This window comes from Metopolophium dirhodum, chromosome 9 (assembly GCF_019925205.1).
Source record: "Metopolophium dirhodum isolate CAU chromosome 9, ASM1992520v1, whole genome shotgun sequence".
Taxonomy (NCBI): Eukaryota; Metazoa; Arthropoda; class Insecta; order Hemiptera; family Aphididae; genus Metopolophium; species Metopolophium dirhodum.
In genome coordinates this window covers 14,201,506-14,227,161 of record NC_083568.1, presented here as the reverse complement: position 1 = coordinate 14,227,161, position 25,656 = coordinate 14,201,506, and the positions used below count along the sequence as shown (strand labels likewise).

At 25.1% G+C, this 25,656-nt stretch overlaps 1 protein-coding gene and 1 pseudogene across 18 annotated transcripts in view; both read left to right on the top strand.

Annotated features, from left to right (window-relative positions):
• Positions 1 to 2,919, top strand: part of LOC132951720 (uncharacterized) — a 124,808-nt pseudogene extending 121,889 nt beyond the window's left edge.
• LOC132951710 (longitudinals lacking protein-like) overlaps positions 1 to 25,656 on the top strand; it is a 208,869-nt gene that overhangs the window by 166,389 nt on the left and 16,824 nt on the right. Inside the window, exon 5 of one of the 18 annotated variants that reach the window (XM_061023622.1) lies at positions 11,237 to 11,638. The exons of 12 other annotated variants lie outside the window; for them this stretch is intronic. In XM_061023622.1, coding sequence (XP_060879605.1) covers positions 11,237 to 11,472 — 236 coding nt within the window. In that variant the 3' untranslated portion in view covers positions 11,473 to 11,638. Of the gene's footprint in view, positions 1 to 458; positions 686 to 3,788; positions 4,139 to 5,570; positions 5,825 to 8,139; positions 8,385 to 11,236; positions 11,639 to 25,656 lie in introns of those variants that run through there. 5 more of the 18 variants (XM_061023625.1, XM_061023619.1, XM_061023603.1 and 2 more) reach the window with 5 other exon arrangements.

Here is a 25,656-nt window from a genome sequence, read left to right as displayed (position 1 = left end):
TAATTATGCAACAATTACTCGACTACAGGAGAAATTATTGTATACCTATATAATATATCATTATTTTTATATATTTTATTTTTCTAAAGATGTATTGTGAGGTAATATATCGGGATAAAATTCACTACTGATTTTTAGAACTCATATAACTTCAATCAGGACTATCCCCGTATAAACATTTGATCCCGTAGTTACTCCTTTGATTGTATGTAAAATTGCGTTTTTTTTGTGATAATAACTGAAAATTTTATTGGTTCCTACTTCTTAACAACCATTTTTATAGGTTATATACATACTTACCACTTGTAATAGTTAATTAGTTAATTTCCTTAACTTTTTAAATGAAGCTAATCTAATGTATTTATAAATCCTTGCCGCTTCTATAATTGTATCTTATTATTTTTTTTTTTTCGTAATGTATAATAATTATAATATTAATAATGTTTATTTATTTAAAGTTTTAGATGACATGGTTTATAGTGAAGGAATGGAGTTTTGCCCAAATATGTGCGGACGCAGTTATCGAGGAAGATATCGTTCGAAAAACATCAAACGACATTTGAGATACGAATGTGGTGTTCAACCACAATTTCAGTGTGATGTATGTTTGAAGCGTTTTACTCATAATTCAGATAGAAAAAAACACATGGTGATAATACATAAAACATAACAATACACAAATGATCTACCAACATAGTAGTTTTTTTATCTTACTAAATAGATCACTAACTATTCTAATTTGTTGCTAATGTGAAATTACTTATTACATTTTGATTTATTTAAAGTGTTTTATATTAATTTTAATATGTAAAATTCAAGAAGTGTATATTTTATACATCATAAAATTAATTTTTAGTTTTTAATCTTGTTTTATATACCTACCTATTTTATGACATAAATTTTTTTTTTTTGATATAAATCATGCGATGATATGTAATAAGTAATAACGTTATTTTATTTATTTCAATAAATACAAATTAAATACTGTTCCTTGGCACCACTTGAGAATAGCTGGGACAGATTTGGCTCATTAAATGTTTGTAATAGCCCGAATAAGGTTTTAAATAAAAACATGTTTTTGTTTGGGTTACTTGGGCACATGAGATAAAAGCATGCATCAAAATGTCTTGTTTAATGCCTTGAATAAAGAAATTATATCTTAAAACAAATATGAGAGTTGAATGATGTAATATATGATAAATGACAAATAAGGGTTGAAAATATAGCTATCAACACACTCAAAATCTCAAGGAATATATTTACATAACTTTTATTGAAAACGGTCCAGTCGTATTTGAGTTAGTTAATTACAGACAGCCAGGCGACAGATGGATCAATGCCATGGAAGGCTCATTTAATAATTATTATTCTAAGCTCTCTTGCTTAATTTAGAATTTAAAAGTATGTATTTTTAATAATTTTTGTTTTTTCAGTATTGAAAGTTGTTGACTGTGTTTAAATTTGTTTAGAAAATCATCAAAATAATAGTTTTGTAGTAAATTCAATTAAATTTTTATTCTAGTACACATATTTTTTATTTCAGTAAATTATACATTTTTAGTATTTATAAAGTTTTTATATTTTCTTTGTCATTTTTTAGCATAAAATATATTATTATTTTTAATTGTAATTATTTTTTCATGTTGTCAAGTTTATGTTCTGTTTTATAATTAAATAAATGTACCAGTGTTAAAAAATATTACACCGTTTGTTGTTTTAATTTTTCATATTTTGTTAGATGTATATTTTTCCAATTGTATTTATTTTGCAAGTTTCAAATAATTTTGTTTTTTTAACAGGCCATAAGTTATTTATTGGTAAAATAAAAAGAATGAAATCATAATTTATTTATAAATTATTCATTAGATCATTTGCACATATATTTATTACATAAATTTATTAGTATATTTATTTTATGATATTCTATACTAATAGCATACATACCTACACATTTTAAGTATTTGAAAAGTGAAATCCATTATACAGTAAATTATAGAATGTGGCTTGGCATGGCGCTGTGGCTGAAATCAATCGTGCGACCAGATTGAGAGTAAGCAACATCTGCTGCCACTAGTTCTTGGATTGGTGACCACCTGGTTTGCCACACATAATACACGTGTTTCTAACCAACCTTACCAACCGACCCAACCATACAGACTAATGACCTCAGTCGCCATAGCCTTAAAACCTAAAAAAAAAACTGTAGAATATAATCAATTATGTTGTTGTGCTATGATATTTTTTAGGATAAAAATAATGTGTTTCTAAAACAAACATATATTAAAGAGATAAATATAAAGTTCAACGTCATTTGTCCTTTGTATCTTAACCTTGTTTGTGGTTGTTGGTTTTTTGAGTACTATTTTGTTTGAATACTTTTTACGAATTATTCTTACACAATATATGTTACTAGTAAAAACATTTTCTTTAACTTATACATTTCTTAGTTAAGAATGTTACTTTTTAACATTGGTGGTATCAGTAATCACTCTGCATCTCTACCCCGATATGCTCAACTGATATTCTTTTAGTTATTTTTATATTGTTAAAATTATTTATAGAAAAAAATGTCGAGTTACTAATATTTTCTTCATTAATGTGATTTTATAATGGTGTTTTCTATAATATAATATTTAAAATTATATTTTTATAACTTTGTTTTATGTTTTTAATAATTAACATCAATACAATTTTTAACGTAACTATTTTTTTTTACCATTGTTTGATTATACCTACTTAGTTTTTTATTTTTTTTTTTCAGAAATTAATTCCAAATGGCTGAACACTGGAGCATTGAAAATGTTATCAGAAACAGATCCTGCGATCTGCCCAAATAAATGTGGTCATAAGTATAAAGGAAAAAGTAGAAAAGCACATCTCAAAAGGCATTTAATTTATGAGTGTGGTGTACCGAAGAAATTTAATTGTGAACTGTGTCTTAAGAAGTTTTCCTATAATGTATCTCTCCAGAAACATTATAATATTTGTACAAAGAATATATTGATGTATAATAACCATAATATTTTCTTAAATTAACATATTTAAATTCAAACCATTTTTTCACTTAAAAATTCTGTTATTAAAATAAATAAATTAAATTGAAAAATTGAAAAATTATAAAAATATTATTGCACATATCCCCTTACACTCTAAATTATGTGAGTAGTTTACATTTTTGATTTGTTAACTTAAGATATTTTCAGCTTGCTGATTTATGTAAATTTATTTTAAACAATTTCGGATTAATTATGATTTCATTATGAAATCATGTTTTAATCAAAAATGTTTGTATTGTTATATTCTTTGTTATATTATTATAAAATTGTATTAATATGTATCATTATTTCCGATTTTCTGTTGTGAAGTAATATAAGAAAACATTATCCTAGCAACAATATTACACATTAATATTCTTTATTTTATCAATACACATCTATTTATCTTTTGGAATGATTATTTATTTACCTTTACATTTTATTTTTAAATATCTACAAAATTTAAATTATCTGTTATTTATTCGAGTCAATATTGTTAAGTATTTAGTACAATCATAGATAATATCTAGTATATAATATCTATGAGTACAATTACTTTAATATTGTGTTTGGTTCCTCTTTTGGTCTCCTTGAATGTTAGGACGCAACATCTACATGAGTTGTATCCGTTTTATGAATGTATGATATAGAAAATTACTGAAATGCTTCTAATAATACAATGTAACATGTTGTATTTTAATTTTATATTGTTGGTTTAATTTTTTTATTCATAATAGTTTTTTTAATTTTTAGAATTAAGACACAAGTGGTTATCTCAATTAAACAAATTGTCCATAAATGATCCAGCAGTTTGTCCGAATATGTGTGGTCGAAAATATAAAGGCTTAAGGAGAAAATGTCATCTCAAACGTCATTTAACCGATGAATGTGGTGTGCCAAAAAAATTCCAATGTCACTTGTGTGATAAACGTTTTGCACAGAATGATACATTAAAATCTCATTTAATAATGGTTCATAAGCAAGCTAAAGTGCCTCGAAATCGTTTCTATAATGATGAATCATCAAACCCTCACTACTCTTTGGGTGAATTTTGGGTGAATTTTGGAAATAGAGAATTTAGAAAATGATATAGGTATTTAATTGCAAAACAGGCAACCGTTGCAAGAATATTAATGGCATTTTTGTATTTTTTATATTTCAAAAATACCTATAACCTATGTAAATAAAATAAACTGTAGCTACCTAATAAAAATATCTTAAGCTTTTTAATAAGATGTTAAGTTCTAAATATAATAGGTTCTTAGTGCTAATGTAATTTCGAGTAATAATTCTGTTAACAAACCTGACCAAATTTGATTTTTTTTTTTAAATTTATAATGAAAAATTTTCTACAGACCACACTAAACTATGTTATCAATATTTTAATCTCAAACTCTATAAAAGGCCAGGTACCTATATAAAAAAAAGACAATTTTAAGCTTTTTTTTGAGTGGCTATAGAAAGTCTTTTTCTTTCAGGGTGATAATAATAGTCATCAAAATCTGCCAGTTCTTGGAGGCCTAAGAGTTTTTCCTATGAATTAATTTATGTTAGTAATTAATATAATACACTGTACTATACCCTCTCCTCTAAATAGATATCTAGCAGTATATTAATGGAAAAGTAGCAACTAAAGTATCAAATATAATTTTCAATGTATATAGAACTGCCAAACTTTGGAAAATCGGCATTGGGCCCTTTCTTATTTCATTGTAACTAAAGCCATATGAGCTAAAAGAAATGTTTTTTGTATAAAAAAAGGTCATTACAATTGTAGTTTATCCAACAAAAAACATATGCAAAGTTTAGAATACAATTTTTTTTTGTATCATTATATTATTATGTTTAATGATTTTTAATTATTGATATATCTAGATATAGTTAGATTAAATAGTATGCCCTATTTTCTTGTACCAACTTAATCCATAACTCACAGTAATACAAAATATACAGTATATCAAAATGGTTTTTTCTTACTAATATATTTGTAAAATAGATTTGGATGATTTGATATTGTATTTAATTTAGTTAGTTACTTACTTATTCCAAGTGATAAAATATAGTCACTTTGTATTATTCCTTTCCGTATATAAAATTACTTACTAGTTGGTATACATACTTTTTATGATAAAAATATAATTTAATATGTTCATTTATTTATTTGTTTTCTTTATATAGATACTTCCTAGTATCAATACCTTATCCTTACTATGTTTATGTTTGGTGATGAAGGTTCAGTGATGTTTATAATGAGGTATTTTAATTAGGCTATTTTAATATTACCTGACAAAATAAATGTATTAGTATATTACGGAGTCGGAATGCACAGTGACATAAACAAATATACTATGTGTGGAGAGGTGGAAAGTGGAAAATTTGTATAAACAGATTAACTGCATTCGATTATGGCAAGAGCCACATTTGTTTATTTTTCATTAGCTTTTCGTTTGGAACTAACTTATTATTATATAATACAAGTGTGTACCATTGATATATATGTATTCAAGAATAAATACAATATTTTTATAATTTTAGGTTCAAAAAAATGGCTACATTTGCTGTATGAAATATCAAAATCTGATCCAGTTTATTGTCCAAATCAATGTGGTCGCTGTTACAGAGGAGAGCAGCGGAGGGGTCATTTAAAGCGACATTTAGATACCGAGTGTGGTGTACCCAAAAGATTTCTATGTACTATTTGTTTTAAACGTTTTTCACAAAAATGGTCTTTGAAAAAACATATGATTTTAGTACACAAAGTAATTATTAGTTAATGTTTCAAATAAGTATGACAAACGTTTATGTAGATAATAAAGTGTGATAACATTATACAAATAAAGTGTTTTTCATAAAAAAATTAATTCTAACATCCCTAACATCACAATGATAAATACATATAATACATATAATATATTATAAACAATTTCTGAATGGGAAAATGTGTATCCTTTTAACTTTTTTAACTTCCTTTAGCTAAACAATATATTATTATATATTTATTGAAATATTAATGAGTTGAACCCAATTTAAAACATGTTATATACTTATATGTTAATACTAATTAGGTATAGAAATAAAGGAATATAATAGATTATAATGGAAAGTTGTATTTTTATGGTTTTCTTGCGCATTATCTATTACAAAAATAGTTTAATTTTGATTTGTATTTCAGTTGGTGATGTGTTGAGGGAGCCTTAGGAAAGACTTTTTAGGCAGGAGGGTCAGGAGGTCCTAAGACGTTTGGCCACCTTGTTGGTGCTGTTTCATTTAATGACATTGTTGTATAGATTTGAACGATAGCTTTGGATAGAATACTCGGTAACAATGACACTACTAACAGGGGAGACCACAAAATGGTACAGCATCACCTCCCCAGTTGGTGATTAAAAATTTTTAATGGTTGTTTTTTCCATAATTATTAATTTTTGGTGTATGATTTTATGGTCACTAATTTTTGATTTGTGTCTTTATTATCTGTATCGGTAAATTTGGTTTTTTTTTTTAAACATTGAATTCTAGATATTATAGGTAATTATCACATATAAATATAAAAATATAAAAATTAAAATACAAAATAAACTTTACATTTTTATTTTTATGGCCTATAATTACCAACACCTAACCTAAAAAATCTAAAAATCCAATGTTTTTATGGGTTTAAAGTATAAGCTTGTTTTTCTTTGAAAACTATTATTCCATTTTATAATTTTCCACTTAAAATGATTTCCATACAATATTTAAAACCCATCGGCTAATTTCAAATTTGGACTTATTTTGGGATTATAAATTGAATGGTTTTGCTATGTATCATTTTTTAAATGTGTTCACAATATACATTATAGTATGTACACAGGTGTAGCTAGGGTTTATTTATGGGGGAGGGGGGGAAGGGTTTAAGAGTATCTATACAAAAATATAGTGCACACGTTAATGAACCTATGGTATTGAGTTGTTATAGTGAACCTTTATATTACAAACATATTACTACAAAATACAAATGGTAATTGGGTAGAGAGGTTTGTAGCCACTGATTATTTAGGTATTTGTAACGCAATAGGTATTACTTACATAGTTATATATAAATATAACAAAGGAAAATACATAGTACAAATAACTAATAAGTATAATAAATAAGTAGGTACTATAGTAAATTTTTTTAATCTATATTTAATACATACAGATAATTTTACTTCTACTTATATATAACCAATTATTCATGTGTTTATGCTTGTAGATGGCGTAAGTATATAAATATATTCTTATGATTATAATTTATAATGTAAAAGTAAAACAGAATAACATATTTTTTTAGCTGTTATGAATTCATACTGGATGACCAAACTAGATGCTATATCTATATTAAATCCTGCAATATGTCCAAACATCAATTGCATGCGGAAGTACAAAGGAATGCATCGAAAAAAGTTATTAAAACGGCATTTGATGTATGAATGTGGCGTACCTAGGCAATTTCGATGTTTTGAATGTCAGAGGGAATTCGCACAAAACTATTCATTAAAAAAACACATGGCCATTGTTCACAGGCGGTTAACTTAATAAATATAGAATATAATACCTCTGTAAATTGTGTGTACCAATATCTATATATTTACAGATAACAATACTTAAATATTATTAAATATTTCTTACAATATCAAAATCAGAATTATACAAATGTAGTTTTATTGAATTATTAATTTTTTTTAATAAAAAAAATTTGATGGAATTAACTTGTTGTACCTAATCTTAAAATCTTATATGTCTCAACAGATTTACTAATGTAAATAAATTGAATTGGTTACAGGTCACATTTTCCAATCTTGAATATAATATTTTTCATAAAAAAAATGCATAACACTATACTATGAAATAACTATCGACTGCAGTTGACTATTTTATAAAATAACACATATTATTTCCAATTTTTAGTTTTGTATATTTAAATTTTCCTAGATATCTATTTAAATTGTTTTTATTATGATTTGTAATATTTGTTTTCTTATGCTTCATTATGATCATATCCGCGTTTAAAAATTATTTTTTTGCTTTTTGAAAATCTGTCAATCTTTTTCATTTAACATATTGCAAGTTTTCATTTTTACAGCCACCGAGTGGTGTCAGTTAGATGAGATCTGCAAGACTGATCCGGCCATATGTCCAAACAGTTGTGGTCGCAAATACAAAGGCCAGTACCGAAAGCAATTACTCAAAAGACATTTAACTCATGAGTGCGGCGTACCTCGTAGATTTCAATGCATGATATGTCATAAGCGTTTTGCACAAAAGTGGAATTTAAAAACACACATATATGTTGTTCATAAAGTATTTTTGTGAATATTTAATGTTATAAATAATAAATTTAAGAAAATTATAAACATATTTTAAATTTGTTTCCTTACAACTAACGTATTGTATTTCTGTACAATTTGGAATCGAAAATAACCATTTAAAAATATTCTTATTTTTATATTGTTTTGTATCATTTTTTAATTCACGGTCGCCATTTCAGTTATTAAGAAAATCAAAAACGGTGTCACTAGTCAGCTTTTTTAGTTTTTAGACTTTTCAATAATATATCCTCAGTACTAAGATAATATTAAAAACTAGGTACATGAATTGTTTATCACAACGTATTAAAACAATAATTATAACTAACAGAATTTTGAGTTTAATAAAAATTCTACAATAATAATAATTTTTAAAAAGGAAAACAAATTACAAATATTACTCTTAACCAACATATTATCAGTTAAAAGTTAATAAATAAAACATCAAGAAAGTAAAAGAATGCACATACTATACTTTCCACCTAATAAACTATGTTATTGTTTTCTTTCCTAAAATGGCGCCCCTGCTTTAAATAAAAAATTTAAATAAAATTTGGTTTTTTGTAAGATTATAATATTATTATTAAATTATGATATATTACTATTAATTTATTCAATTTATTATACTACAGTAAAACTATAAACCATTTGTTTATAATCAACCATGGAATTGTTATTCCTATAATTATGGAAATAATTAAATATGATTATATTATTTTATTTGTCATTTTAAATATTTTTATTTATCACAAAATAATTTTTATATAAAATATATTATCAATACCATTTTTTAATGAAATTACAGTTAAAGTAAATAATTGTAGGTTACTGATCTAGTATAAACCCACAGTGGTATGCTACATTGCTTCGCTTAGTTACTTAATATTATTATTATTGAAAATAAGAAATATTAATTGCAATTGAATCATTGTTGTATAGCTACAAAATATTATATCATTTCATACTATATGGTTAAAATGTAGTTTTTTTTGCCCATCTAGCTCCTACGTTCATAACACTAATTTCAAAAAAGGTAATCAAAATAATTATATTATTTATTAATTATTAAGTTGTAAAGTATCAAAAGCTTGATAGAAAGTTGATTGATTCAGCTTCTCCGATTTATAGTTGATAATAATTAATAATAATACAATTTTCAAAACAAATAGGACAAGAATGTATTTTTTTTTTAATATAGTTAAATTTGTTTAGCATCTTATCCAGATTCTAATTATATTACAGAATAAATGAGTTCATGGCCACCTGTAGAAAAGCCTATAGGGGAAAACAATAATTGAGAATATGAATACCTAGTAAATACCTATTTCAAATGATAATATCAAAATATTATTAAAAATTATGACTGTATATTATTAAATTTATTAGGTTATCATCATTAATTTTATTTTTAGTAAAAGTGTATTTAGAAGGACCGTGAAGATCATATTTCCGAGGTGAATTCATGGCAAAATCTTTATCTGAATAAGCTTGATTTTTTTCTGATTTTAGAAAACAATGTAATATCAAACTAATTAAATATAGATATACAGTAGAACCTCCGTTATACAAACCCTCTATTATTTGAACTACAATATATTAGCGTATCCAAACGTTTGTGACTTAGCTGCAGAAAAGAGCGTCGCAGCTATTATTTCGTCAAATGAAAATGGATAATTTTGTCAAAAAAATTTCATAAACATATATGTTTAATAATGATTAACATAGTAATATATAATAGTATGTATATAATTAAATGTTTTAAAAAAAAAATTATTTTTTTAAAAAATTTTACAGTATCCTTACTAGTTGCGATCTCAATTAGTTCAAATAATCAAGGTTCTACTGTATTTGGATAATCTAACTTTACATGTGTTGGAATATGAATTAAATAAAATAAAGGTCTCAACGAAAGCATATCCCCAAGTTTTTTTATTGATTTTTGAATATTTTCTACCCATTATTAATCTATTGGTTAAATTATTTTTGTATATTTTATAGTACCTACTGTGTTTTATACATTTATTGTTATAACTACTCAAAAATAATGATTAAAGTTTTGTAAGTTTTAATTAATTACTTTAAGTATCACCGGATGTTTGTTTATTTTATCTGGTTTGTTGTATCTAGGTAGACTTACTTAAATATTAATTATAAATATTATTTATATGTCTATTTGGGATAACTATTTTATATTTTTGATTTAATATTTAGTATTTACTTAATGCTTCCTATTATGCTTTGTTTGCAACCTCATTTTCTAGTTTATGCATTGGTATCCATATCATTATGATCTTGACAGGTTTATTCTTTATTGCTATTTATTATTTTATTACAGTCATATTATTTTACAAAATTAATATTTTTTAACTATAATTCTAATCATGTATATGTATACTATTTTTTTTCAGGAAAAATGGAATTGTTATATTGTCCAAATAACTGTGGCCGCTATTACAGTGGTGATTGGAAGAAATCTAGTTTGCAACGTCACTTGAAACACGAATGTGGAGTTCCAAAAAAATTCATTTGCCTGATTTGTTACAGACGTTTTGCCAGAAAAACACACCTCAACTCACATACATTAATCAAACACCAAACTCGTATCTGTTGATCGAATTATTCAAAATACAAACTATATTCATAATTTATCAATAATCAATGTATTTGTATTATATCCAAATTTTATTATACGTTATCATTATAATAATTTGTTCTCTGATATTGCTATTACTTATTCGGGCTTGCTTTGGAATGCTGGTTATAATAATATTATGTTGACAGCTTTATGCGACACAAAATAATTAAATAAAACGTTTAATGTAATTAAAATATATCATAAAAATCATTATTTGGAATTTAATCTTGTTTTCATAGATTTTCTGCAATTACTCGAATCGACCAATAAAGACTCTCTTCTGGATCCTGTGTTCTGTCCCAATGACTGCGGACGTAGTTATAAAGGAAAAAGTCGTAAATATGTACTGAAAAGACATGTGATGTACGAATGTCAAACACCGCCACAGTTTTCATGTTGTGTTTGCTCGCGACCATTCAAGCGTAAAGACGAAATGTTAATACATCAACAAAAGAAACACAACATTTTTGAATAACCCTATATAGTAATAACTACTAATAACTAATTAAAAGTTAATTGTGACAACAATCATTTAATATTCAACCAACAATAGCCAATTTGTTTATAAACCATGTATACATTAATGTTTGATGTATTAAGTTAGGTAACTGGTAAATAAATATTTTTTGATTTAATATTTATATACGAATATTTATTTGGGTAGGTACCAAAATAGATACGTAATTTGAGGTGAATATGAGCGATTTGAACTTTATTATTTTTAAATTGTGAGCATGATTTTGCTAGTACCTATATTCATATCTTGAAATATCATTTAGAAAGTCCTTGTATATAAATGTATACTTGAATGATACGGCAAATAAATTACAAGTTCAAAAGTTTTTAAATTATATTTTTACCCATTTAGTATTTTTGTGGTAAAAAGGACCACCTATAAAAACACCAGTTTTTTTTTTTTTTGTGCCTTTGTAGAAAGAATATTTACATATTTATAAAATAATTCTACGTTAAAATGTATAATATGTTCTAACAAAAAATAATTATATTTAGGTTAGGTAACATATTTTTTCATACACCAAACAGTCGGACTAGTCAAATTTAAAACCCTATTATCCAAAAATTATGATGCTATTTTTATAAAAAAAAAACTTAGAAATTTATCACTTATCCACTTATCAGTATGTCTGATAATAAAATATAATATTCAAAAATATTTATTTAAAGTCCTTATATGGGTAATTGAAGAAGTTTTTCAGCACATGTAAATTCTTAAAAAAAAAACTGTTTTTTTAATGGGCTAGGAGAAATATAAATATCTATATATTTTATTGATATGTCTTGTGTCTATGGTTGTCAGTGATTACAAAATTCGGTTAAACAAACTGAACTAGCTTCAATATAATACTTCAAATATAATCTGGAAGAATATTCCGTGTTTCGCTTAAACTTTATACTCATAGACGGAGTATGGTGGTAGTTCCCGCGGTCAAAGTAGGCTACGCTGCACATGTGGTTCCATACTTCAGTGTCAGTCTAATTTAAAATAATTCAAATAATTTAGATGTTACGTTGCTATCACAGGTAATAAAATGGACATCTGACATTTCTCTGTATCACAAACCTCAATCTTGACCACAACATTAAGGAAATACTCAACTTATTGTCAGTCATCACAGTGGAAATACCATATAATACGACTAGGAATGGTCCACCACAGTGTCACAACTGCCAAGGTAGATACACCTAAAAAACAGACTGTAATCATGCTCCCCGCTACATCAAGTATGAGGAAGATCACCTTTTAGATAACTGTAGGTAGATATCTACCAAAGAGAAAAAAAAGCTTCACGGATCATCATTTGTAATCCGCACATGCAAATTCAAGGGATGTCAAAACTATAAATTCCTTCTCGTGCACCAAAAAATTAATCATTCAAACCTTGGCTTGTGATATCCTAATAAAAAAACACAGTGTCTATTTTCAAACTCTCCTTCTCTCCTGACTTAACCATCGTATGCCACTTTTCATTCCGTGATTCCGTTAAGAGGACGCTATACCCGCATGTGTTGTCTCCGTCTTACAAATGCACAACATAGTAAAAACTGTTTTGTGAGGTACAACTGTGCTCTTTTTGTATTTATAGTAGAATTACCTCAATTTCTAAACACACAAGGATGAACTTTATCTGTGTAGCAGCATTTTTGGTTTTTTTTTTATAACATTTACCAATAATTTTTAATAATAAAATGAAAGAAACAAATAAAACATAATGTTCTCAAACTGATAACTTTAATTGTATTTATGTTATCCAAATAATAACAACACAAATAAAGTTCTTCCCTGTGTATTGTGGAATTTCGGTAATTATTATTCTACTATAAATACAGAGGGAGCATAGTTGTCCCCCGCAAAACAGTTTTTGCTATGTTGTGCATTTGTAAAACGGAGACAACGCATGCAGGTATAGCATCCTTTTAAATAAAAATACCTAACAAATCTATAAATGAACATTCGTTATCAATATTTTTTCCGATATTAATACTTAATTAATTAACCCCGCTCCTTTCCCTTGTTACCGCTGTAACACATAATTAATATATTATTTTTGCATAGACTTATATTATATCTATCACTGCATAGGCGCAACTAGGGGAAGAAGCTAAGCCCTCCAATATTTCTATAGCTCTCCCAGATGAAAAATAATGAATCTCAGAATTTTGTGTTTGGTACTATTAGCTCCCCTAACCCTTCAAATGTAAGCTCTAGTTGTGTCTATTATATCAGTACCTTTAGATTATAGTTATAACGCAATAATTATTATTGTACTTTTACAGCCATCTTAATGAATTGGTCTTCGAATTTATAATTATATTTATTACCCACAATTTATTATTTCACTATATATATTTAAAATTCATTATTTATTTATTTATTTTCTTTAATTGTATACTATTTGCTATTTAATCAACTGTATTTATCACTTTTAATTATTGAACTATAATATACAAAGCTATAACTTTTGATGAAAGCTAGTATAAAAAAAATGTTTATATATAATTTTATTTTATGACTGTTATTATATTAATTTTATAATATAAATACTTCTAGTGACGATTAAATGTATTTATTATTTGAAATTATATGTCATGCCTACATGAGTAGGTTATTAAACGCAATATTTGAATACAAATTATAATGGTATACATTTGATGATTTAAAACAGTTAAACTAATATATCAATAATAACCTACTAATTATATTAATTAAGATATTTTAATATGTATAGTATCTATCTTATTTTGGGTTAGCTTTGTTTGCAGCTATAAGTCAAAAAACAAAAGTTTATTATAAATATAATTTAAAATAATATTACAATTAAATTAATTTTTCATTTATACTTGCAATATTATAATATTAACACTGCTTTTCTACCACTTTTCACTGTGGCCTTGACATCTGACGATTGCTCATATAAATTTATTTTGCCAAATAAAACTAACAGTTATTATTTATTATGTTAGACATGATATGTTGGAAGTTAGTCAAACTGGAAGAATCCTGCAAGCAAGACCCAGCTATTTGTCCTAACATGTGTGGTCGACGATACGTGGGTGTGGCTAGGAAGTCGCACTTGAAACGACACTTGTTCTATGAATGTGGTGTACCCAGACAGTTCAAATGTTCTCTATGTTTAAAGCAATTTAAACAAAAAGTCCATCTCAAATGTCATCTTTTGTCAATGCATAGTATTATTGAGTGATATAAGATCAAAATTATGATTTATCTCATTGACTGCCAAAACCTGAAATTTATCATCGAAAATAAAATAAAATAATATGTTTTAAAGTAAATATAATATAGGTACATAATATTATGATCTTAACCAACAATCTTTAGCTATAGATAAAAAAAAATGAACGGTGCTCCCTGGTTATAAGTTTGTAACTATACTTCAATTAATCAAATAAAATTTAAAATGTTATTTTTTTTAAACAAAATTGTTATTAAAAATTGTGTTAAAAGACTTGACATCATCTATTTAATCAAATATTAAATTTGGTGTTAATTCACATATGTATGTACTATTTACAGTTATAATTAGATTTATAAAAGTATATATTATATTATTTTATTTTATTTAATCCTACTATAAAAAATAACATTTATTATTATATGGGTATAGCATGTATACATAAGAAACGGCAGTAGGTAATTATATTTTTATAATAATTTTAATTTTAATCAGGGATGGGATTTAATTTAGATGAACTAACAGTTCAAAGTTTGTTAGATGTAAATATTAGAAATCGATTACTTTAAACTGAACAGTTAAAGAAATATTAAGTTCGATATCGATACTATTATAAATATAATATTTTTTTCAAGCATTAAATTGTGTACCAAGAACGTCATAAATATTAAGAGCTAAGACAGGGTATATTTTTGATTAAAATTAAGATGGATTAATACATTACAATATTACATTTTAATTTTGAAAGTTCAAAAACTTCGAGTAGAAAATGGATTAGAATTTGAGTTTGAAAAAAAAGAAGTACGGCTCATTAATTTTATATTAACTTATATTACACTATCAATTATAATATAATATGTTATTATATATTTATTACTTAGTAGCTACAATTAGAGGCTATTTAACCAAAAATGTAAAATTTTCTCATGTTAAAAGATTGTTATTAATTATTAATTAAATTTTATTGTTTTATTTTTGACTTATCGGCATTATTAATTGTACCATATTTACATATTTTTATTACTTTTGTTATTGAAAATTTATTTAGTTATACAATTTAAATACATCTTTGAATATAATATCTTATTTCTTATGTATATAATATTATGTATAATATTATATGATCATATTTGGTTTTCATATTTGAATAAAATATAAATAATATAATTACTGTCAGATTCTTTATAACTTGTTAGTGTGATTATTTTATTTTTAGATTCTGAGCGTAGCGATGAATGTATTGATTTTACAATAATGTGTGATACTGTACAATAATAATATGTTTTTTTTAAATTTAAAATTTAATATTTTTGTGTCTATTACCACCACCACGGACAGAAAACTGCTTCGATTTTCTTCAACAGTGTCATGTTCGATGTGAAAGTGAATCTATTTAGTACATTTGGGAGGTAATAATTTTTAATTCCTATTAGTTTTCCATAACGCCAGGAAAAACAACATAAAAATTAAGAAAAAACAAGAATTTTTTTCGCAAAATAGGGTTTTGACAAAATCGATTTTGGTATTTGGTGTAACTCTAATGAACATTTAACACAAGGCTCCATATATATTGTTACTATAGCAGTAGAGAAATATTAAAAATATATAGGCACAATTTTTTTGTATAAGAATTTAAAGTTAAAATTTTGACAAAACAATTTATAAAATAATCCACTTTTATAGCTTTTAAACATTTAAAACAAGTTTCCATGTAAATATGTTATATATAAATTACTTTATTAGTAATATCATAGGCTGACTGGCCGTCTTCGCTCATCGTTTTTTTTATACAATGATATTATATCATTGAATTCAAATTGAACTCCATCCATTACAGTGACCCACTTGTAACATACCAACCTTTTTTTAAAATTTAGATTTTAAATGGAACCAGGGATGTATTGATTTTACAATGATGTGTATTTTGTTTTTGTGTGGGTATGTGTGCACTATAAGTAGTCGAAATAATGTTTCGATTTTCAACTTGTGAGTGAATCTAATTGGTTGGTAATATTTCCAAATTAGTTTGTAGTTAAAAATGTTCAATTTTTATAGCTAAGGATTAAAAATGTGAAAAATAGATTCTCATAAATAGTTTATACTTAAACCGAAAAATCTAAAACATATATACCTAAATACATTTTATTTGTTACAGACATTTTGAAAGTTCAAATTTGGACGAAATTAGATATTTAAACAATGAATGACTATTTTAGTAATTTAAAAATATTATTATTTTAATTACAATAACATCATAAATTAATATACTTAGTAATATTAAATTCTGACAGACTGTCTTTGTTAAAAATAATTTTTTGTATTGGATATAGAAAGCTCATCAATTTTAGGTCACTGCAAAAATAACATATAAATGATGTAATATGATGTTCAAAAGATCTAATAGAACTTAGTTATAAATAATAGGTACTAGATTTTGAATTAGAAGTTGAAGTTAAACAGCCAAACAAAAATCAACTGTGTTTTTATTTTTTACACTTATGGATAATATTAAATTTCAAAAAAATATTCTCAGTACAACTCTGATTTTAAATTTTTAAATGAATTATAAATAGTTCTTATTTCTTTAAATAGATTATTTTTTAAAGTTTCATTGATGTTTGAAATAAAGTACAAATATCTGCTTGAAATTTAAGCAGGCACTTACTTTAATAACATTTCTGGGTGAGTTGAATCCTACTAGGAAATATTTCCTAAGTACAATTTGTCAATGTTGTAGATGAGTACCTATCAAATCTAAACACTCGTGTTATCCTATATCCATTTTTATGAATTTTTAATTATCATTAAAATACATTTCGAGACTAAAAGTTTGAATTTAAATCAACCTTTTTTATTTTTAAATTAATTTAATTTAACTATTCTTAAACTACAGTTATTATTTTACATTTTAGAAAAAGAAAATAAATAATAAAATATTCATTCAAAATAAATTTGGGCTTGTAATTATCACAATGTTCATCGCTGAAAAGAGTAATAACCATTGACCACTATTAATTTAAAATTGTGTGATATAGTTATAGGTAAATATCATTCATCTCATTTTAGTATCCGCCTAAAATATAGTGACCTATAAAATATTATTATTAGACTATCAACTGTAGGTTATCAATCAAATTTTCAATCTTTGAAACTTTGAATTATACTATGCTTACATTAATCAGTGAAAGACTTCATCATAAAATATTATACTTAAATTGTTTTAATTTATTTGGTAAATATTTATTAATTCATTTTTTGTTTTAGGAAAAATTCAATAGGACTTTCACTGCCCTAACAATTATGGAAAAATATATACAAAAGAAAAATTTGACTGACAAAAATATTACGAATGTGTCAGAGCCACTAATCGCAATTTATTTGTGTAAATGTACTAAATGTTTTTAAAAGTTAACATTTTTATACAATTTAAATTGAAACAAATTTAATATCTGGGTTCCATCAAATTATTATTACACCAGACTGTGATTTTATCATTAATTATACTTTGAATTTTTATATCGATTTAATTATAACTTTTAAACTATCACTCAATTTGTAAACATCAAAACATGTATTAGTAATTGTCAATTGAGCTATTAATATAATAATATAATATTAATATGCATTATTTATGTTGTTTAATTAATTCATTGGACATTGATTAAGGTAGTTCAATTTATTAAGATCCACTATGATTAGTAATAATTTATTATTAGTGTAACTGCTGATACATTGCATATTTTAATCGTGAATAATACAATTTATATGAATTCAAATTTACTCAGAATTTTCTAATACCTTTTATCAAATGTATGATATTTTAGTGGGCATAAGTTTTTACTATTTACTTCCTTAATATAATGGTTCTAACGCTTGTATCTTGTTTTATTTCTCAAATAATTATCTGTACCTATATAAGTAATATATTATAAGTGCCTCTTGTATGTAAATACTTGGTATAACTAATATACAAAAAGTTACTAGCTTAGCAATAAATGTAATTGTTTAATAATACAAAATTTAACTATAAGTGAAAGACATGAGTGGAGCCGAATCTTTGTATAAAAAAATGCTAATAAACATACAAATTTAATGTAATTATTACATTAAATTTGTGTGTTTGTATTATATAATTGCTTTTAAAATTTATTTCCAGATTGGTCATTTGACAAGAGATTTGAATGTCCAAACATGTGTGGCAGAACTTACAAAAGGAAACAATACGTTGCAAGACATTTAAAATATGAATGCGGAGTGATACCAAAATTTGATTGTAGTATTTGTGATAAAAAATTTGCTTACAAGGAATCGCTTAAGGGTCATTTAATCAAAATACATAAGTTAATTAGTATTTAAACTTATTATATTCCCACTTTTATAATGTTTTGTTTGGACGAGGAAGCTATATTGGATTTACCATGTATAATTATAACTCTTATTATAGTCTTAAAAAAACAATTTTTTAGGCGAGAGCGGCTCTCATGTTAAGAAAATTGTTGTAGATACCTCATATTAAATATTATATATTAAACAAAAAAAAAAAACAATTAAAATAAATTATAATTTAGTATTTTATTAAATATTTTAACTTACCTTTGATATAAATGCTAAAATACTAAATTGCATTAAATTCTTATATTCTTTATTCATTAATGATTAACGTGATTTTGAACTAGTATATAAGTTTAACCTAGAAAAGTGCTTTCTAAAACATAAATATGACAATATATGATTATAAAAACCTTAGATTATAATTATAATTTATCTGCTGAAAATTTAATAGTTAATTATAATATTACAATGTCTTTGTTTATTTATATAAGTACATAATTATAGTATTATGTAAATTAATCTTTTTCGAGTTTTGCACAATTTCTCAACTTAATAATCCCAGAGAAACTTTGTCGCTATGTCAGTGGCGATAGTGGATAATTAGTGGCATATTATCATTATATAAAATTATTAGGTAGGTAGGAACTAAATTATTATTCTTTATAATTTTTAGGGAACTCTATTCTAATTCATAGTTATTAAAAAGAGGAATCTATGGGCGCATTCCAGAACCAAGTATATCACACTAACATGGATTAGAAATATAAGGTTAAAAGCAGTTTTGTAAAGTAATTGGGTTAACGTATTTAAATACTTTTGAAAAATGTACTTGAACAAAGTATTTTAAATACTTTTTCAAAATATCTGTATTCAAAATCTAATACTAATTTTGAAATACTATTATTAATTTTAGTTTATATATTTTCTTTTAGATTCTGATCGGAGCGAGGAAGCTATTGGTTTTTCAATGGTATTTATTTTTTTTATCCTGTACACATAATTTTTACCAGAAGGAGTGCTTCGATCTCAACATATCTTTTAGAAAATTGGATCAAGATAGTACTCTAGACAGATCATTTTTCGATTTTCTCAATAGTTATTTAATGCCATGGACAAAAATATTGACAAATTATGAAAAACCGTTTATCACCATAGAAATGAATAAAAATAAAAATTACGATTTTAGTTATTTTGTTGTAATTCATAACATTAATTCAACTTACAAGCTATACTAAATAATAATAATATAAAATATCCAGACTGATAAATTGTCTCCAATCAGAATCATTTTTCGTATACAATGATATTATCAGTGGCGCAAAAAGGTGGGTAGCCCGCTCAAAAAATAATATAATATATATTATAATTTAAAAAAAAATTTTAGGGTTGAGCCCCCTCCCCCCCTCAACATTTTTCCTATTTGCACCACTGGATATTATATCATTGAATATAAATTTAGTACAATCCATTAGACAGTGACCTACTTGTAACCTACTCTACAGCAGAGCAATATCCACTTACCCGCTTTTTTTAAAACTTAATAACGTAAAAAAAAAAAATTATAAAATTTTTTTGCTGTAAATTATTTTCGACCGAAAACTATTAAGGTACATAATTACATTAAACTTAGTATTAACAATTCACCCTGATGTAATATCATAAGTACATTTAAAATAACAAACATACAAATTATTAACAAACAACAAAATATTATTTTTAATGAACATATTAATTTGTTTAATTTTATTTAAAACATAATATTTAGAATAATTTATTTTTATAGCTATTATGGGCTGTTGTGGTTTAATCATAGTTGTACTACACTCCCTTGGGAAAAATGTATACTTACTTTAGCACTACCTATGTGTGTTGCATATTATGATTAAAGGTACCTAGATTTATTAGTCATTTTGACATGTAACTTATTGGTGAAATTTTTTCAACATAATAAATATTTTTAGTTTGATCACTCAATTGTTAAACCTCACACTAATTTAAAATAAATTGCTAATATGTTATTAATTTTCTTTCTAGGCACTATTGGTAGATGGCAGATGTACAGTCTTCCCTGCGGAAAGTGAGAACTATAAGGAATGAATGGATGATATGATGTGTGTATAATATAGCCTATAGTCTATACCATTTCAAAATAACTATTACAATTCAAGAGTTATGCATGAAGAGTCATATTATCTTTGAACAAAATAAGACATTATTATGGCTATTTTTTTAATAGTTTATTTACATAGATGATTGTATTTGCCAATTCAAAATAATAAATGAAAACCTTATAAATTATTGAAACATGTATATTATTATTCTGCACATCTGAAGTACTTAACTTATTTTTTGGAAATTGCAGTAATATTTAAAACAATTTTGTTTGTAATCAGTTATTCATAGTTTGAACTTCAGAAGAATAATTATCAACTAATATAAGGAGAGGTCCAGCCTCAAATAGTCAGATAATATGTTATTTAAGGGATGAAAATATAGGAATTCAATAGGTACTTGTTATATATTTTCCAAATTCCATGAACATGAATAATTATTATGAACCCATAGTAATAATAATAATAATAATTTGTATAACAGTAGAGAATATATATTTCATTACCTACCTATATGCTTTCTTAAAACTTATTTAATTTTGTAGATTCTTGTATTTTTATATGTTCTATAATATTATGCATGATTTATAACCTCACCTAATGTGTAGTTTTAAAATAATTGTATTAATTATATAGGCTGTGATCGTAAACATTATAAATTATAATTAATGTATTTTTTCATTTTAGATGAAATGTACTCAACATTAGACCCATTATGCCGTTTCTTTTGTCCAAATAAATGTGGACGCTCATACAAGAGGAAAAGTGGACTTACTCAACACTTAAATTATGAGTGTGGGATTGAGCCCATGTTTAAATGTTTTTTGTGCGAAAAAAAATGTGCTCAAAAGTCAACTATGAAAATGCACATGAAAAAAGTTCATAAAATAATAGAACAAAATATGCTGCAGTGGTGATTATTTAATGTAAAAATAGCATATAATTTAAGTACCTAACCTATGTAGGTAATTACATATTTAATAATGTAATAAAATAATTATAACATAGGATATTACAGTTCAATTTCAAATTTTCATTATAATTTTGTATTTAACTTTAATTTTAAGGTTTGACAATAAATTGTATTTTTTAATTTGTATATGTTTAAAGAAGCAGATATTTTTATGTGACAAATAATCAGTGAATGCCAAATTAAAGGAGCACACAACACCAAAAAAAAATGACTTTAAATTTTTTTTTAAATGTTAAATTATTGTAGCTATTGTTATATTAAATGATTTTGTGGAAATCCGGTGTAAAAAAAATGATTGCTTTAAGAGAAATGTAGAATAGCCGATTGACGTAATTGGGCCCGGCTCATCGTAATTGCCTATCTTATACATGTAAAAGTTCTTCGCTTCACACAACGATTTACCAATCTAAAAATTTCATTTTTGAAATTAAGTTTACGTATAAATGTGTAATTTTATGTGTTTAAGACGATAAAAGTATCAGAAATTCAATATAACGTTTAGTTTTTGAAATATTAATACATTTTTAAAGTGATATTTTTGTTAAACAGCGCGTCATGGCCATTTAAATATAAAATAAAAATTCTAATATAGGTATCTCTGTTAAGATTTTTAATATTTAAAAACTAATCGTTATATTGAAATTCTGATACTTGTATCGTCTAAAACACATAAAACCACACATTTATATGTAAATTTAATTTCATAAATAAAATATTTAGTGTAATACAATCGTTGTGTGAAGCGAGGAACTTTTAGACGTATACGATAGGCAATTACAATGAGCCGGGCCCAATGACGTCACGCGTCTTTTTTCCGTTGCTCATAAGCACAAATTAAGATATCTCTTAGTATACCTTAATTCGTGCTCATAAGTCATAACTTATTGAATAATGTGAGGAGAAACGTAAGACCTATACCATTATTCTTAGAATTGAACATTCTTTCAAATTAAAAAAAACTTTTTTTTGTGTTTTGTGCTTCTTTAATAACTTGGTGAAGAAATATTTTAATGATTGTGTTAGGTACCATATAAAAATTACTCTTCCTATATCTTTCCTTATAAATTCTACATTAGGCAGGCAATTACCTAGTTATTTATTGGCTGTTGCATTTTAGGGAAGCATTATTAATATTATTCATACTTTGATTAATTATTGTATACATATTAAAGTATATTCATTGAATTATAAGAAAAAGTTCCTTATTTTATATTTAGAATAAATACAAAATTAATGCTTATTAGTTGTTATGTAAATTCATATCCAATTAGGTTATTAGGTAAGCAACATATAATTCCAACACTGTATTACAAGTCTCTATTTACGTCAGGGTCTATAAAATATTTGATGGATTGGGTTTTTGTACTTCAATTTTCAATCGAAACTAATAATATTTTCTAAAGTTAGGTATCTATTTTTTTTTTTAATGAGATATTTTGTGATTAATACTTTTTTCACAGTCGGTTTTTTTGCTGCTGAAGCATCGATTAATCTATTCAACAACTGTGAACTGTCACATAATATAGCACGTATATCCATAGATATATGTATACAACAACTAGATAGCCGTCTTTATAGTTTATACTACAGTAGTCAGTATTAAGTTGTGACCAATGTTGAAGTCGGCCGCCATTTATAAAGCAGACAATGTTTACATTAATTTTACATTTATTCATATACGAATATATAGTATACATACATATTTACTGTGATAATATTATTTTGTAAACATTGCCTGCTTTGTAAATGGCGACAGACTTCGATGATAAGAAAGTTGTATATAATATCAATGGGTATATCCGTAAATTTCGGGAGAAATTTCAAGTCAAGTAATAATGTTATTATAATATATATCTGTGGGAGAAGTACCTGATGCCCTGAATATCTATATTAGTCCGTTCTTTGGCTTAATTTTCACATTCTAACTTGGCCGCAGCGATACCAAAAATATTGATTGGTAATAATCATAAAAGAGGTCTTTTCTTATTATAGGTCTATAGTAATAATCGTGTAAAAATAAATTTTACTTTTGGCTATACTGTTTTTCACCCACGTGTGCGATAACAAGTAATACTATCACAAATAATAAAAATAATAATAAGCAATTATAATATTATCATTACAGTTGTACTTACTATCTAGATTGATAGTGTAGTACTGTAGTAGTTACTAGTTGTTAGTTCGTTAGTGCGCCGTTTGTGCCTTGTGGTTATTAAATTGCTACTTACTATAATAGTTTACTATTTTACTTTTTACTAGCGTCTGTCCGTCTAGTGTTTACCCATAATTATTGTTACATTATGTGTTAGTGCTTATAATGTACTCGTTCACATATTATTATTATTATATATTTTAACTATGATATAAAATGATACAAGTACACTACCTATCTCAAGAATGTTAATTTCAAAACCCAAGTCAAGGAATATTTAATTTTATACTCACCTGTTTTATTGTTTTTATACATAACAATGATTTTAATAAATTGAGTGTTCACTTAATAACAACCCATCTCAGTCAAATTATTAAGGAGAACCTTTTTTTACGTAATTAATGTTGGGTATATTTTGAATTGTAATGAGTTGTGAATGATAATATATGCAAATCTATTTAATTAGATAATTAATTAAATAGATTTTCAAACACTTAGAGATTAATATTGGTGGAATGTTGAGTCGGTTAAATAAATAATAATAATATGTTAAAATTGTTATTGACTATTTTAATAGAAAATATAATAGATTTTTAAATATTTCATTAATGCTTGTAAAATTTAAAGTTTTAACAGTGTGTACATTTTCATTTGTTGTGAGTTTTTCATGGAAAAAGGTAATGCTAAAATATCAACAATATCATATTATATAATGAGAAGATGTAAAAAAGTAGAAATCATGAATTTATATAATTTATTTATTTTTAGTTTCAAAGTTTCAGCATAGGTAGTAGGTACCAATACTATGGACATTTATTTTGCAAATATTAAAATTTTTTACTGTTTCAGTTTTTCTTATGAGATCACTCATACTCTGATATTTCAAACAATATAAAATATAAATATGACCTAGGCCTACACACAATAAAGAAAATAATGTACAACAATATATAATTATGCTGAAGTGGTTAGATCTGGTAAATCTAGTACTCATTGATATATGTGATAGAATCGCTTATGTTGATCAACTACTTTATAAGTGTTTAGTCTTAAGATTTTGTTTATTATAAAATATATTCCATATAGGTATGGTTCAGATGTGGGATGGTATAGTATCCGATTCAAAGTAATGTAAACCATCACACATAATGTGAGAATATGATTTGTGTCATTTCAAAGACCATTGGGTATCTAGTTAGGGGAATCGTCCCATATTCAGATATGATTTCTCAGAACTACAACAAGCTCCAAGCACCTTTACATCACACTGTTGTATAAATTAAATTACATTGTTTGTAGTTGAAATAATTTTAATAGAACAGCACAGAAATATTAAAATTATAAAACACTTGATATATTTTCTGAGTTCAATCTTTTC